At 44.1% G+C, this 13,529-nt stretch overlaps 1 protein-coding gene across 2 annotated transcripts in view; it reads right to left on the minus strand.

Annotated features, from left to right (window-relative positions):
* SMARCC1 (SWI/SNF related BAF chromatin remodeling complex subunit C1) overlaps window positions 1-13,138 on the minus strand; it is a 105,959-nt gene extending 92,821 nt beyond the window's left edge. For both annotated transcript variants that reach the window (XM_084751880.1, XM_084751881.1), the window contains exons 1-5: window positions 12,828-13,138; window positions 8,815-8,934; window positions 6,039-6,124; window positions 1,907-1,988; window positions 858-950 (exon numbers count right to left, since the gene is read on the minus strand). In XM_084751880.1, the coding sequence (XP_084608006.1) occupies window positions 858-950; window positions 1,907-1,988; window positions 6,039-6,124; window positions 8,815-8,934; window positions 12,828-13,019 (573 nt within the window). In that variant the 5' untranslated portion in view covers window positions 13,020-13,138. The remainder of the gene's footprint in view (window positions 1-857; window positions 951-1,906; window positions 1,989-6,038; window positions 6,125-8,814; window positions 8,935-12,827) is intronic.
* Window positions 13,139-13,529: the final 391 nt, after the last annotated feature.

Raw genomic sequence — 13,529 nt, forward strand, 5'->3', positions numbered from 1 at the left:
CACACAATCAGACATATAGACAATAATATACCAATGTATGTAAAAATTAATAAATAGAAAAAATTTTTTTAAAAGATTATTTATATCATTTTATATATGTGAATGTTTTGCATGTATGTGTCTTTCTGCGTGTGCCTAGAAGTCAGCAACGTCACATGTCCTAGTACTAGAGTTACAGATGGCTGTGAGCTACTGTGCTCTCAACCTCTCAAGCCATCTTTCTAGCCCTGAAAGGGAGTAATAAACCAATGGATCTCTTAGGGACTTTCTTGAGTTTGAAAGACGTCTCAGAGTTTAACAGCACCCTCAGCTGTTGAAAAGGACCTCGGTTCCCAGCATCCTGTATGAGCAATTCAAGGAAATCTGATGCCTTCTTCTGGCCTCAACAGGTCCTCCCATATACATACATTTACAAAGAAGCAATAAATAAGCCTGGCTTGATGGGACAAGCTTTTATCCCACTACTCCAGGGATAGAGGCAGGCATATCTCAGCGAAACACAGTCACATAAATGATGTTTTACAGAAAATTATCTTCTATCTAGATATCCTCAGCTGTCACATTGCAGTTTATTTAAAAAACAAAAAAATCTCAGCTTAAGATGACATAAGATGATCAATACAGCAGCAGCCATGAACAGTTTTGCTCTTTGGACAGTGTTGCTATTTTATGATCATGAAATTATATTTAAGGAAACTTTTAGGACTATTATAACTCTTGCTAGTAACTACCGAATGTTTCTATAAGGACATGTGGGAGCTCAGAAATCCCTCCTTTAAAGCAGACACATACAAAGTACAAACTCTGGAGTTTGTAAGGGTTTTCTACGACTGCACTACAGTGGTCATATCTATTACCTGATGCCGTTTGATGATATCTTTCAGCTTGTTAGCCAACTTCAAATCAATGTCTGGAATGAGGTAGATGTTGGGTCTAGTCAGGCAATTGTTCTAAGAAAACAGAAAGACAAGACTCTGAAATCCAAATGGTTCTGAAATGATGTACACTGATTATTCATCATCCCTACATTTTTTTCCTTTTTCTTTAAATATGTGTGTAGATGTATCCACCATGGCACAAATATAGTCAAACAAACATGTGGAGATATTCTCTCTCATCATGTGGGTATTAATGTCAGGTCATCAGTCTTAGCAGCAAGTGCCTTTACCCACTGAGCCATCTCATGGGCCCCTGATTATTCATCATTGGAATGGCTGAAGTTGACATTTAAGCCTGTATTTCTTAAAACAGGAAGTACTTTTTGGGGGGAGGCAGGGGTAAGGGGTGGCATTGAGACAGGGTTTCTCTGTGTAGCACTGGCTGCCCTAGAACTCTATACCAGGTTGGCCTCAAGCTAAGAGATTCGCCTGCCTCTGCCTCCCTGAGTGTTGAGATTAAAGGTGTGTGCCACCATGCCCACCTTGGAAGACATCTTTTGAAACGCAATATGATGGTCTTGTCTCAAAATAAACCTAGATGGCTCCCAGGGGTGGGATTACAGCTGTGTAATCTCTGAACCACAACTGGCTCAGAGATTTTTTTTTTTTAATTAGGTGAGGGCTAGTACAGTGGGATGGCTCAGCACATGGAACTGCTCACTGTGGGAGCCTGTGAACCCGACTTCAGTCCCCAGAAACACACCACAGGGAGAGCTGGCTCCACAGTTGTTCTCTCACCTCTTACAAACATGCCATGTCACATGTGCATACAGTAGACATTGTACGCGCACATAAAAATAATTAATTTCAAGCCAGGTACTGGTGACATACATATGACTTTGATCACAGCACTAGGGAGGCAGAGAAAGGCCCTATCTAAAACATGACAGAAGAGAAAGGGAAAGATAAGGAGGAAAAAGTGGGAGACGGGTATACAACACATAACAAGGCCTCATTCTCCAACTTACCTGTACCAATGTTTTTTCGATGTTCATGAACATTTCAACATTACGATCCATTCGAGATGGATTCTGAAGATCAAATCTCCGCCTAAGAGAGGAAAAAGGAAAAAAAAACATTACTAAGTTCATTTTCAGTCTTATATACAATAAGAAACTCCATTTTATAATTTAAGTCAAATGAATCAGAAAGGCTTGGAAACTAAGCTTGCTCCATGTAAAGTTTGGGAAGAAATTCTCTGAGTAATAAGAGAATGCCACTATCAGTACCATCATGACAGACAACACTCATCTCCCTCAAGTCCCGATGACCTGAAGTTGACCCATAGACCCCACACAGCGGAAGAAGACAAATTGCCCAAAAGTTGTCAATACACACACACACACACACACACAGAGTTTAAAAAATGCTTAACATTTTTCTAAATAGATACCTCAGTCAAAATGAAATACCAATGTCATGAATTCCTATTTTCCTTCAGTCAAAAGATATAGAACTAGTTCACAAGGCTAGGGACATAGCTTGTGATAGAAAGTTTGCACAAGGCTGGAGAGATGGCTCAGTGGTTAAGAGCGCTGCCTGCTTTTCCAGAGGTCCTGAGTTCAGTTCCCAGCAACCACATGGTGACTCACAGCCATCTATAATATAATCTGATACCCTCTTCTGCAGATAAAGCACTCATATGCAATAAATAAAATAAATAAATCTTTTTTTTTTTTTTTTTTTTTTTTTTGGTTTTTCGAGACAGGGTCTCTCTGTGTTAGCCTTGGCTGTCCTGGACTCACTTTGTAGACCAGGCTGGCCTCGAACTCACAGTCTGGCCCTGGTCCCCTCACTTAGCCTGGTCCCCCAGCCAATCAGCTCAAAGGACAACTTTCCTGTGCCCCTCCAACCTATCATGTAACAGTAAGGCCTGGAAATGGCTTGGAAACCACCACAACCCCTGCAGTTTTTTCCTTTAAAAACCCTGTTCTGCTAGCACTAAGGACCACCATGGCTGGCGCGGTCCAGGCTCTGAGCTTGAAATAAACAAATCCCTGTGTAATTTACATCTGGCTGGTTCCTGGTGGTCTTTGGGGTTTCACAACTTGGGCGTTACAATGATTCAGTGGTTTGTGTGGCAACTCTTATACTACAACAGTATTTTAAAGCCTCGATTAAATAAGAAAGCAGCGTTTTAGAGTATGTGATTTAATACATACATTCTTTACAACTTAAAAGATCTAAGCTGGCCAGGCAGTGGTGGCCTTTAATCTCAACACTTAAGAGGCAAAGGCAGGCGGATGTCTGTGAGTTTGAGGCCAGCCTGCTCTACAAAGTGAGCCCAGGACAGCCAAGGTTACACAGAGAAACCCTGGCTTGGGGGGGGGGGGGCGGGAATTTAAAAATTATCACAAACTTTTAGTCTGAACCAGTCAAACAAGACTGTTTGCCTAATATGCACAAGGCCCTAGACTCAAAAACCAGAGGAAAATCCACCTAGGACTCCAGGAATGGCACAACCTGAAGTAGGCTGGGCCTTTCCAAATCAAAAAAGAAAATGCCATACAGGGCAATAAAATAGGGCTATGTTCTCAACTAAAGGTCCTTCCTTTTAGATAACTCTAGTTTGTATCAGGTTAGCCAAAACAAAACAAAGCAAAAAAGCCAACAGGATGATATGGCTCCTCCAAAAATTTAAAAATTGGCACATGCCTTTAATCCCAGTACTTTTTTAAGGCCAGCCTGGTCTACAAAGTCAGTCCAGCACAGCCAAGGCTACCAAAATAAATAAACAAATAAATAAAAATAAACAGACCATAAAACACACCTATACCTAGCTAGGTGTGGAAGTACACATCTTTAATGCCAGCACTCCTGAAGCAGAGGCAGGGATATCTCTGTGAGTTCAAGGACAGCCTGGGCTGTTATACAAAGAAACTGTCTCAAACAACAACATCATCATCATTGTCATCCAGCTACAAATATTCCCGGGGAATATGCAATAATATATGTCAATACAATAGCTGCACTCATTTTTACTGCAATTCCTATTTATAAATGCCCAAATGTGGAATTACGTATATAATCGAAGAAAAACAAAACCACACCATGAAAGCAACTAGAGGTTGATGATAAAAAAGCTGCACTGGCAGGGTATGGCAGTGTAAACCCTTTAATTCCAGCACTCTTGAGGCAGAAGTAGAAAGATTTCTTTTGAGTTTAGCCAGCCAGCTGTTGACATAAGGAAAAGTTCCAGACCAGAAAGGGCTATATAGTAAGACTCTGTCTCAGACAAATCCCACCCTCACACCCACCAAGCACTGCAGCCTTCAACTATAGCCATCTCCAAAGAACAGAGGATTTACCCAAAATCAAAACATGGATAAAAGACAAAAAAAGAGCCAGGTGTGGTTGCTCACGCCAGTAATCCCAACACTCGAGAGGCAGAGGCAGCAGATCTCTGTGAGTTAGAGGCCAGCCTGGTCTGCAAAGTGAATCCAGGACAGCCAAGGCTAACACAGAGAAACCCTGTCTTGAAAAACCAAAAAAAAAAAGAGAGAGAGAGAGAAAACCAGATCTCATTTGAGATGGTTATGAACCACCATGTGGTTGCTGGGAATTGAACTCAGGACCTCTGGAAAAGCAGCCAGTGCACTTAACTGCTGAGCTATCTCTCCAGCCCCAAAATATAATAAAATTTTTAATTAAGTTTTTTTTTTAAAGCTGAGAATAGTGGTACACACCTTTAATCCCAGCACTTGGGGAGACAGAGGCAAGCGGATCTCAGTGAGTTCAAGGCCAGCCTGGTCTACGAAGTGAGTCCAACAGTCAAGGTTACAGAGAGTTTTCTCCTATCATGTGGGTCCTAGGGACTGAACGTGTGTTGTCAGGTTTTACCTGAGGTAATGATGAACTCTCATGCTCATTTAGTCTACTAAACACACTATTCTCTGGAGCTAGAGATGTTTTAGCAGTTGGAACTGACACCTGTGTGGTAGCTCCCAGCTGTCTACAGCTCCAGTTCCAGGGAACCAACTCCCTCTTAAGGTCTCTAGGGTACTAGGCACATAAATGGGTCACCTACATACATGCAAAGGCTCATGCAAATAAATACAAAACACTTCTATGGCTATTAAAGATTTATTTATTTATTATTTATACTCTATTTTGCCTGCACATGAGCCAGCAAGCCAGAAGAGGGCACCAGATCTCATTATAGATGATTATAAACCACCATGTGGCTGTTGGGAATTGAACTCAGGACCTTTTGAAGTACAGCCAATGCTCTTAATCTCTGAGCCATCTCTCTAGATCTTTAATGGCTATTAAAGCATATAATTAAGCTGGGTATGGTATCTCATGCCTTTAATCCCAGCACTGGGGGGGCAGAGGCAGGCAGATGTTGCTGTGAGTTAGAGGCCAGCCTGGTCTACAAAGTGAGTCCAGGACAGTCAGGGCGACACAGAAAAGCCCTGTCTTGAAAAACAAAAACAAAAATGCATATAATTAAAAACAAAAGGACAAGCATGGTGGCAGAGACCTATAATCCAACCATAGAAACTGAGTAACATTGCCCCCTTTTCAACCATGATTTATTCAGGGATCTCTTTCCTTTCCTCGCTACCCTTTTTTCTCTCATGCCTACTATTACAGGGTTGAAAGAGTGGAAGAAAGAACCCACAAAGTATGGAAGGTCTTTTCTGACGAGGTCAGATTAGAGACTCACAGAGATTGGTCGGCCTCTACCTCAAAGTGCTGGGATGAAAGGTGCACTCACCACACCTGGCTGAAACGACATCTTTGAGAAAGAACACTAAAAAAATTAAATACTGAAAATTGATTAAGAAAAAACAAGGGCTGGGCATGGTGGCGCACGCCTTTAATCCCAGCACTCAGGAGGCAGAGGTAGGCGGATCGCTGTGAGTTTGAGGCCAGCCTGGTCTACAAAGTGAGTCCAGGACAGCCAAGGCTACACAGAGAGACCCTGTCTCCAAAAAAAAAAAAAAAGAAAAGAAAAAACAAAACAAAAACAACAAAAACAGGCCTTACCTTGCTATTACCAGCAATATTCTTACAGAATCTTCTATATCAAAAAGAATATGATTTCACACCAAGTAATAGTAACATGCAAATTAAGTTTGAAAACAAAAAACTTACCACCCTTGCTCATTTTTGTACTTGTAAGCAGCCCCAAGAATGTGACACAAGGTGCCTCCAGCTTTGAAATCCATAAAGCATTTTGCCTAAAAATGACAAATTGCAAAAGAGAAAAATAAAAGGTTCTAACAAAATCATTCATGTTATACTTGAATTTCAAATGCTTTCATTTCATTTGTTTTGTTTGGAGACAGGGTTTCTCTTGTGTGTAGACTGGCTGTCCTGGACTTGTTTTGTAGACCAGGCTGGTCTCAAACTCACACACAGAGTGAGTGCCTCTGCCTCTGCCCCACGAGTACAGGGATTGAAGGAGTGTGCCACCACGGCCCAGCCCGAATGCTTTCATTTCATCATCCAGTTTTTCTTTCTTTCTTTCTTTCAGCTCTCATATAGCCCGTGCTGCCTCAAATGAGCAGAACTTTAAAACTGACTTTAACCTTTAATCTTCCTGACCCAGAAGAATAAGCCACTACCCAAGCTAAACAAGATATTTTTTTCCAGTTTTAAAATTGCATTTACAGCTGGGCAATAAGAAACCCTGTTCCCAGCCGGGCGTGGTGGCGCACGCCTTTAATCCCAGCACTCGGGAGGCAGAGGCAGCCGGATCGCTGTGAGTTCGAGGCCAGCCTGGTCTACAAAGCGAGTCCAGGACAGGCAAGGCTACACAGAGAAACCCTGTCTCAAAAAACCAAAAAAAAAAAAAAAAAAAAAGAAACCCTGTTCCCAAAAAACAAAACAAACCAATCAAACAAATGAATAAAATTACATCTACAAGGCTGGAGAAATGTCTCGGCACTTACTACTTTTGCAGTGGGCCTGATTCTGTTATCAACACCCACATGGTGACTCACAACGATCTATACCTCATCCAGTGCTAGGAGATCTAAGGCTCTCTTCTGACTCCTACAAACCATGCACTCAAGAATTCAAACCTACACTTAGACACACATATACACAAAGTAGTTAAAAATAACAAAACTTAAAATCTTTAAAGTAAATAAATAGCTGACAGTGTGCGGGACGTGGTGGCACATGCCTTTAATCCCAGCAGCAGAGGCAAAGGCAGGTGGATCTAAGTTGAGGCCAGCCTGGTCTACAGAGTGAGTTCCAGGACAGCCAGGGCTACACAGAGAAGCCCTGTCTCAATTAAAAATCAAACAAACACAACAAGGAAAAGTATTTGCTTTGTTAACTGCCGTTCTCCTTCAATTTTCTTCTACAGAATCACAAACCAGAACGACCTCTTTCATTTGAGAAAATGTTGAACTCTATTTTGAGAGGAAGAGCGATACATCTAGCCCTATTGGCCCTCAGCCATGAATTTTTTTTCATGAATTATTGTTTTTTTTGTTTTGTTTTTCAAGACAGGGTTTCTCTGTGTAGCCTTGGCAGTCTTGGACTCACTTTATAGACTAGGATGGCCTCAAACTCACAGCGATCTACCTGCCTCTGCCTCCCGAGTGCTGGGATTAAAGGCGTGCGCCACCACGCCCGGCTTCATGAATTATTTTTAATTATGGTTTATAACTAAAAATATTCTCCTCTAATCCCTTAATTGTTTTAGTAAATAATGGTTTAGTTCCTAGGAGTTAAAAATCCCATGTCTAAAGACCCTTGTAATGTCATTTTGGATGACAGTTATATGTTCATAAATTAGAAATGACAAAGGAATGTAAGTCACATCATAAAAAGTAAATACCAGCTGGGCATGGTAGCGCACGCCTTTCATCCCAGCACTCAGGAGGCAGAGGCAGGCAGATCGCTGTTAAGTTCTAGGCCAGCCTGGTCTACAAAGAGAGTTCCAGGACAGCCAAGGCTACACAAAGAAATTCTGTCTAAAACAAAAAAAAAAAAAAAAAAAACTTAGCCAGGCATGGTGGCACATGCCTTTAATCCCAGCACTCAGGAGGCAGAGGCAGATGGATCTTTGTGAGCTCGAGGCCAGCTTGGTCTAGTCTACAGCGTGAGTTCCAGAACAGCCAGGACTACAAAAGAAACTCTGTTGGGGAGGGGAGGAGAGCTTAAAAATAATCACAAACTGGGGCTACAGAGATGGCTTAGCAGTTAAGAGCACTGACTGCTCTTCCAGAGGTGCTGAGTTCAATTCCCAGCACCCACATGGTTGCTCACAACCATCTACAATGAGATCTGATGCCCTCTTCTGGCCTGCAGGTGTACATGCAGGCAGAACTCTGTATGTTTAAAAAAAAAATCTTATAAATAAATAATTTTTAGCTAGGTGTGGTAGCACACGCCTTTAATCACAGCACTTGGGAGGCAGTGGCAGGAGCATTGCTGTGAGTTAGAGGCAAGTTCAGGACAGTCTGGGCTACATAAGGAAACCCTGTCTCAAAAAACAAAAAAACAAAAAACAAAAACAAAACAAACTCTTTCTACAAGATTCTAACAACTATCAGTATAGACAGCACAGAAGACTATGGCAACCATAACAGAAAAATGCTAAGTCTTCATAACTGCTGCATACTTTAAAGCAACGTAGCAGGCAAGAATTGTGCCACTAAGCTGGAGATGATAGCAGATGCCTGTAATCCCAGGTGAAGGAAATGAAGACAAAGGATCGGGAGGAGTTCACAGCCATCCTACAACACACAGGCAGTTCCAGGACAGCCCTGGGCTATGAGAGATCCTGTCTCAAAAACAAAACCTTCTCTGTACAAGTTGGTTTTTTCCCCTATTCCCTGGAATAGTAAGGGAAATCAGCTATAGGTGACAACTAAAAAACTGAAGATGCCACTGTCCCAGCGTGTGTACTTACTGGCAGTTTGGTGAAAGCTGGGTTGGTGACATGCTTCCCGAAGGCGTCTTCCTGGAACTGAAGAAGCTGCACCACCAGTCCCGCCAGGGTTTTATTGGTAGGAGCATCTGTATGAACATACTGCAAGACAAAGGCAGGAATTCAAAACCTAGGCCGGCTAGTGCTGGAGAAACGGCTGTCTTACTTCCGAGTACCTGTACCAAATTTTAGGTGTATGAAGCACATTCTCCACTGTAAAGAATCATAAAAACCACACAGGCACATACTTAAAGGTAAATAATGTATTCTGAAGACATGGCTCAGCAGTTAAAACTAGGTACTCTTTCCAGCACCACATGTCACTTCAGAAACGTCTGTAACTACAGTCCCAGGAGATGCCATGCCATCTCCTGACCTTTGAGAGTAACAGGCATGCATGTGACACACAGACATATGTGCAGGAAAAGCACCCATAAACACCCACAACAAAAAAGACAAACCAGATTTGAGAGCGATGGCTCAAAGGTTAAGACCACTGACTGATTGTTTTTCCAAAGGACCCAGGTTCAATTCCCAGCACCCATTGGCAGCTCACAACTGTCTGTGACTCCAGCTTCAGAGCATTCAACACCCTCACAAAGACATACACCTAGATAAAACACCAATGCACATAAAATAAAAATAAATAAATAATGCCTTTAATCCCAGCAAAGGCAGAGGCAGGCAGATCGCTGTGAGTTCCAGGCCAGGCTGGTCTACAAATCAAGTCTCAGACAGCCAAGGTTACATAGAGAAACCCTGTCTCAGAAAAACGAACAAAAATAAATAAATAAATGAATAAATGAATAAATGAATAAATAAAAAGACAAATCAGTGGTGGAAACAAGAGGTGGTTCCATGACAAGGAAAGCATAATTAGTGAAGTAAATGCAAAACCTTGATAGGGCTGGAGAGATGACTCAACACCTAAGAGCTCGGCTGCTCTTCAGAGTACCCACGTTTGATTCCCAGCACCCACATGGCAGCTCAACACCATGTCAACTCCGGCTCCAGACGATCCAAAGCCCTCTTCTGGCTTATATAGGCACCAGGCAAACTTTGAAACAAAGAGATTCATGCAGGCAAAATACTCAACACATATAAACTTAGAAAAATAAAATAAAAAATGGAGCCCACTATCATGGCTCATCCTCATAATTCCAAAACTACAATTGGAAGGAGGATCAGGATGGAGTTGAGGACCGAGGCCACAAAGGGAGTTCTGGGGCTCTGAGAACAGTGATTTGGGGTTTGGGGTTTTATTTTGGTTTTGGTTTTCTAAAGTCTTTGAGGCCACGCAGGCCTCAAAAGAAAAGGGACCTACAATGTCTCATTTACTTCGTATTAATTTCTGAGATTTAAGTTTCTGTTCTGTTGCTGGCTCAGCAGATAATGCTCACTGCTCTTCCAGAGGACCTGAGCTCAGTTCCCAGCACCGTATCATGCAGCTTACAACCGCCTTTACCTTCAGTTCCAAAGAATCAGATGCCCTCTTCTGGCATCTGAGGACAACCACATGCAGGTCACACACACACAGACACATTTAAATGTGTATGTCCTAAATAACATTGTTCAATGCGATAGAAATGAGTAGTGAACCAGAGTGATGACACACGCCTATAATCCTAGTGCTCAGCAGACAGGCAAGCAGATTTCTCTGAGTTTGAGGCCAGCAGTCTAATTACTGACTTTCAGGACAGCCAGAGCTACATCCTTAGACTTTGTCTCAGAAACAAAGAGAGGGAGAACAGAGGGGGTGAAGTTTAGTGTACCCCAAACAGAAATAAGTCAACACTATTTCTTATTGTCAAGCCTTAGAGACATGGTCACTTCTGAAAACACCAGTGTACCTAAGACCCCTGTCAAACACCAACAATCAGCTGTAGGCAGGAAATGAGATTGTTCAGACTAGTTTGTCCTTTTTTAGTTTGAGACAAGCTCTCTCTCATATTGGTAGTCCAGGCTTGCCTCAAGTTTCAAACTCCTTATGTAACAAAGGATGACCTTGAACTTCTGACCTTCATGTTTACACATCTGAACAGATACTGCTGACAGCCACCATACCTGGTTTTAATGTGGTCCTGGGTTTCAATGCCTGGACCTAACCCATGCTGATCAAACACAACACGGCTTAAACCCCCAGGTCCTAGTTTAACTTTCCATTTATTCAACAAACACTGAACAACTAATAAAGGTGAGGCAGCAACTATGATCCAGAACACAGAATATCATCTTCAGGCTTGCAAATCTCAACACCAACTCTGGGTTCTCAGTGGAGTAAACACTACTGAATTTGAGAGAAACAGAGGAAGTGCTTTGGCTGTTTCATCATATCAACTAAGAGAGTCATGCTTCAACATCACATAAAGGGGGGGGGGGGTGCTGGAGAGATGGCTCCGTGGTTAAGAGCACTATTTGTTCTTCCAAAGGTCCTGAGTTCAATTCCCAGCAACCACATGGTGGCTCACAACCATCTATAACGAGATCTGGTGCCCTCTTCTGGCATGCAGAGGTACATGCAATCAAAACACTGTATACATAATAAATAAATAAATTTAAAAATTAAAAAAAAAATCACATAAAGGGGAAATTTTTACTGTAGGCATTAATGGGGCCCATTGGAATCCTGGACCCACATAGTGTCAGGCAAGAATCACTTCACTGAAGCTGACATCCACACAGGAGCAGAGTACACATTTCAAAATAAATAAAAGAAAAAAAATTGTAAAGTATTAATGAAGGGTTAACTCACAACTTTGCAAAACAATTGGCTCAGCAGAATTTACATTCCAAAGTGGGAGAAATGGATTTTTCAAGAAGTATATAAACATTACATCCCAGCAGAGGCAGGCAGATTGCTGTGAGTTCAAGGCCAGCCTGGTCTACAAAGTTGAGTCCAGGACAGACAAGGATACACAGAGAAACCCTGTCATGAAAAACCAAAAAAAATTACAAAATTAAAATTACAAAGAAAATACAGGTGATGCCAGGCGTGGTGGCGCATGCCTTTAATCCCAGCACTCAGGAGGCAGAAGCAGAGGCATATGGACCGCTCCAAGTTCAAGGCCAGCCTGCTCTACAGAGGGAGTCCAGGACAGCCAAGGCTACACACAGAGAGACCCTGTCTCGAAGAAAAAAAAAGATACAGATGAGGGGCTGGAGAGATGGCTCAGTGGTCAATAGCACTTGGCTGCGTTTCCAAAGGACCTGGGTTCAATTCCCAGCACCCACATGGCAGCTCATAACTGTCTGTAACTCCAGTTCTAAGGGACTTGACACCCTGACACTCTCACACAGACATACGTGCAGGCAAAACACCAATGTTTGTAAAGTAAAAATAAATTTTTTTAAAAAATCTTTAAAAAGAAACTACACATGATATATAAACTGAGTTCTTGCTGAAGGTCATTAACTCTTGTACTCACATCTTTACACCTCACCAAAAGTACAATGAAGTGGGAAACCATTTTTAGTAGATCGGTATCAATCTTATAATGCGTGATTTAAGCCTACATTAACTAACTCGCAAGGCCAATCACCCAAGGTCCCTTAGCGACTTCACACCGGGCAGCAAGCCTTTACTTACCTAACCACTTACAAACTGGTCTCTAAACAAAACTTCAAGCCATTTTTACTAGCTGGGCTCAGTCTTTACCGCTTTGTTCACACACCTAAGGCAGCTAACAAAAGACCAGGGACACACGCCCTGCGGCTCTACTCGGTTCCACCTGCTTCTGCACACAAGCACCAGCGAGCCGGGGCGTCCCACGCGGGTGCCTGGGCGCGGGAGAGCCCAGCAGCCTAAGGCCCGGTCGCCGCGTGCCTAGAGCCGCCCGCGGGGGCGTGGCGAGCGCCGAGCCAGCCTTTGTTGTCCCTCGTGGCGCGCGCGCGCGGGGGGAGGGGGGGGAGGGGCGGCCAGAGGCTCGCGGAGCCGGCAGCCACCACCAGCCCTCACCGCGCGGCTCCTCGCTCCCCACGGGCGCGCGCGAACCCACCTTCTTGTAGTGCTTGCCCAGCCAGACTCGCACCGAATCCAGCTGGGACACCGTGTCCGGGCTCTCCCAAAACTTGCTGGCCGGGCCCCCGTCCTTCCTCCGGTACACGGCCAGGCCAGAGGCGGCCGCCGCACCCCCTGCACCCACGGCGCCTGCTGCCGCTCCCGGACCTCCGCCCGCTGTCGCGGCCATGGTCACCGTCCGTCGTCTCCACCGCCCGGACTGGCCCTCGCGGCCTTTCCCGTTCGCACCCGCGCGCGCGCGCGCAGATACCACCTCCTCCTCCTCCTCCTCCTCCTCCTCCTCCTCCTCCTAGCCCCGCCCAGCCAATCCTCTTCCGGCACCGGAGCTGTAACGGCCAGGATATGCGAGCGAGCGTACGCATGCGCAGCACGCTGCTAGCCCGCTACAGCAAGAGACTTAGCCCGCCCCTTCCGTCCGCCTCTCGCTACCGAACCGCAAACCGCAGCTCTTCGTAGGCTCTGCGTATGATTCTCCCTGGCTTCCTGCGTCCATTCGTTAGGCGGTCAACAACCTCAACGAGGTTCTGTATCTCTACTTGAGAAAGCCATCCAGGGAATGCAGTGAGAGCCTAGGGGCCCACCCCGAGCGCTAGTCTGCAGATCTTTGCCTGCTACACCGGGAGGCGGCGTCGGCCTTTGGAAACCTGCACCAATCTTGCTTGGAGGTTCGGCTTCACAC

The sequence above is a fragment of the Acomys minous genome (assembly GCF_964271855.1).
Source record: "Acomys minous genome assembly, chromosome: 13".
Lineage (NCBI taxonomy): Eukaryota > Metazoa > Chordata > Mammalia > Rodentia > Muridae > Acomys > Acomys minous.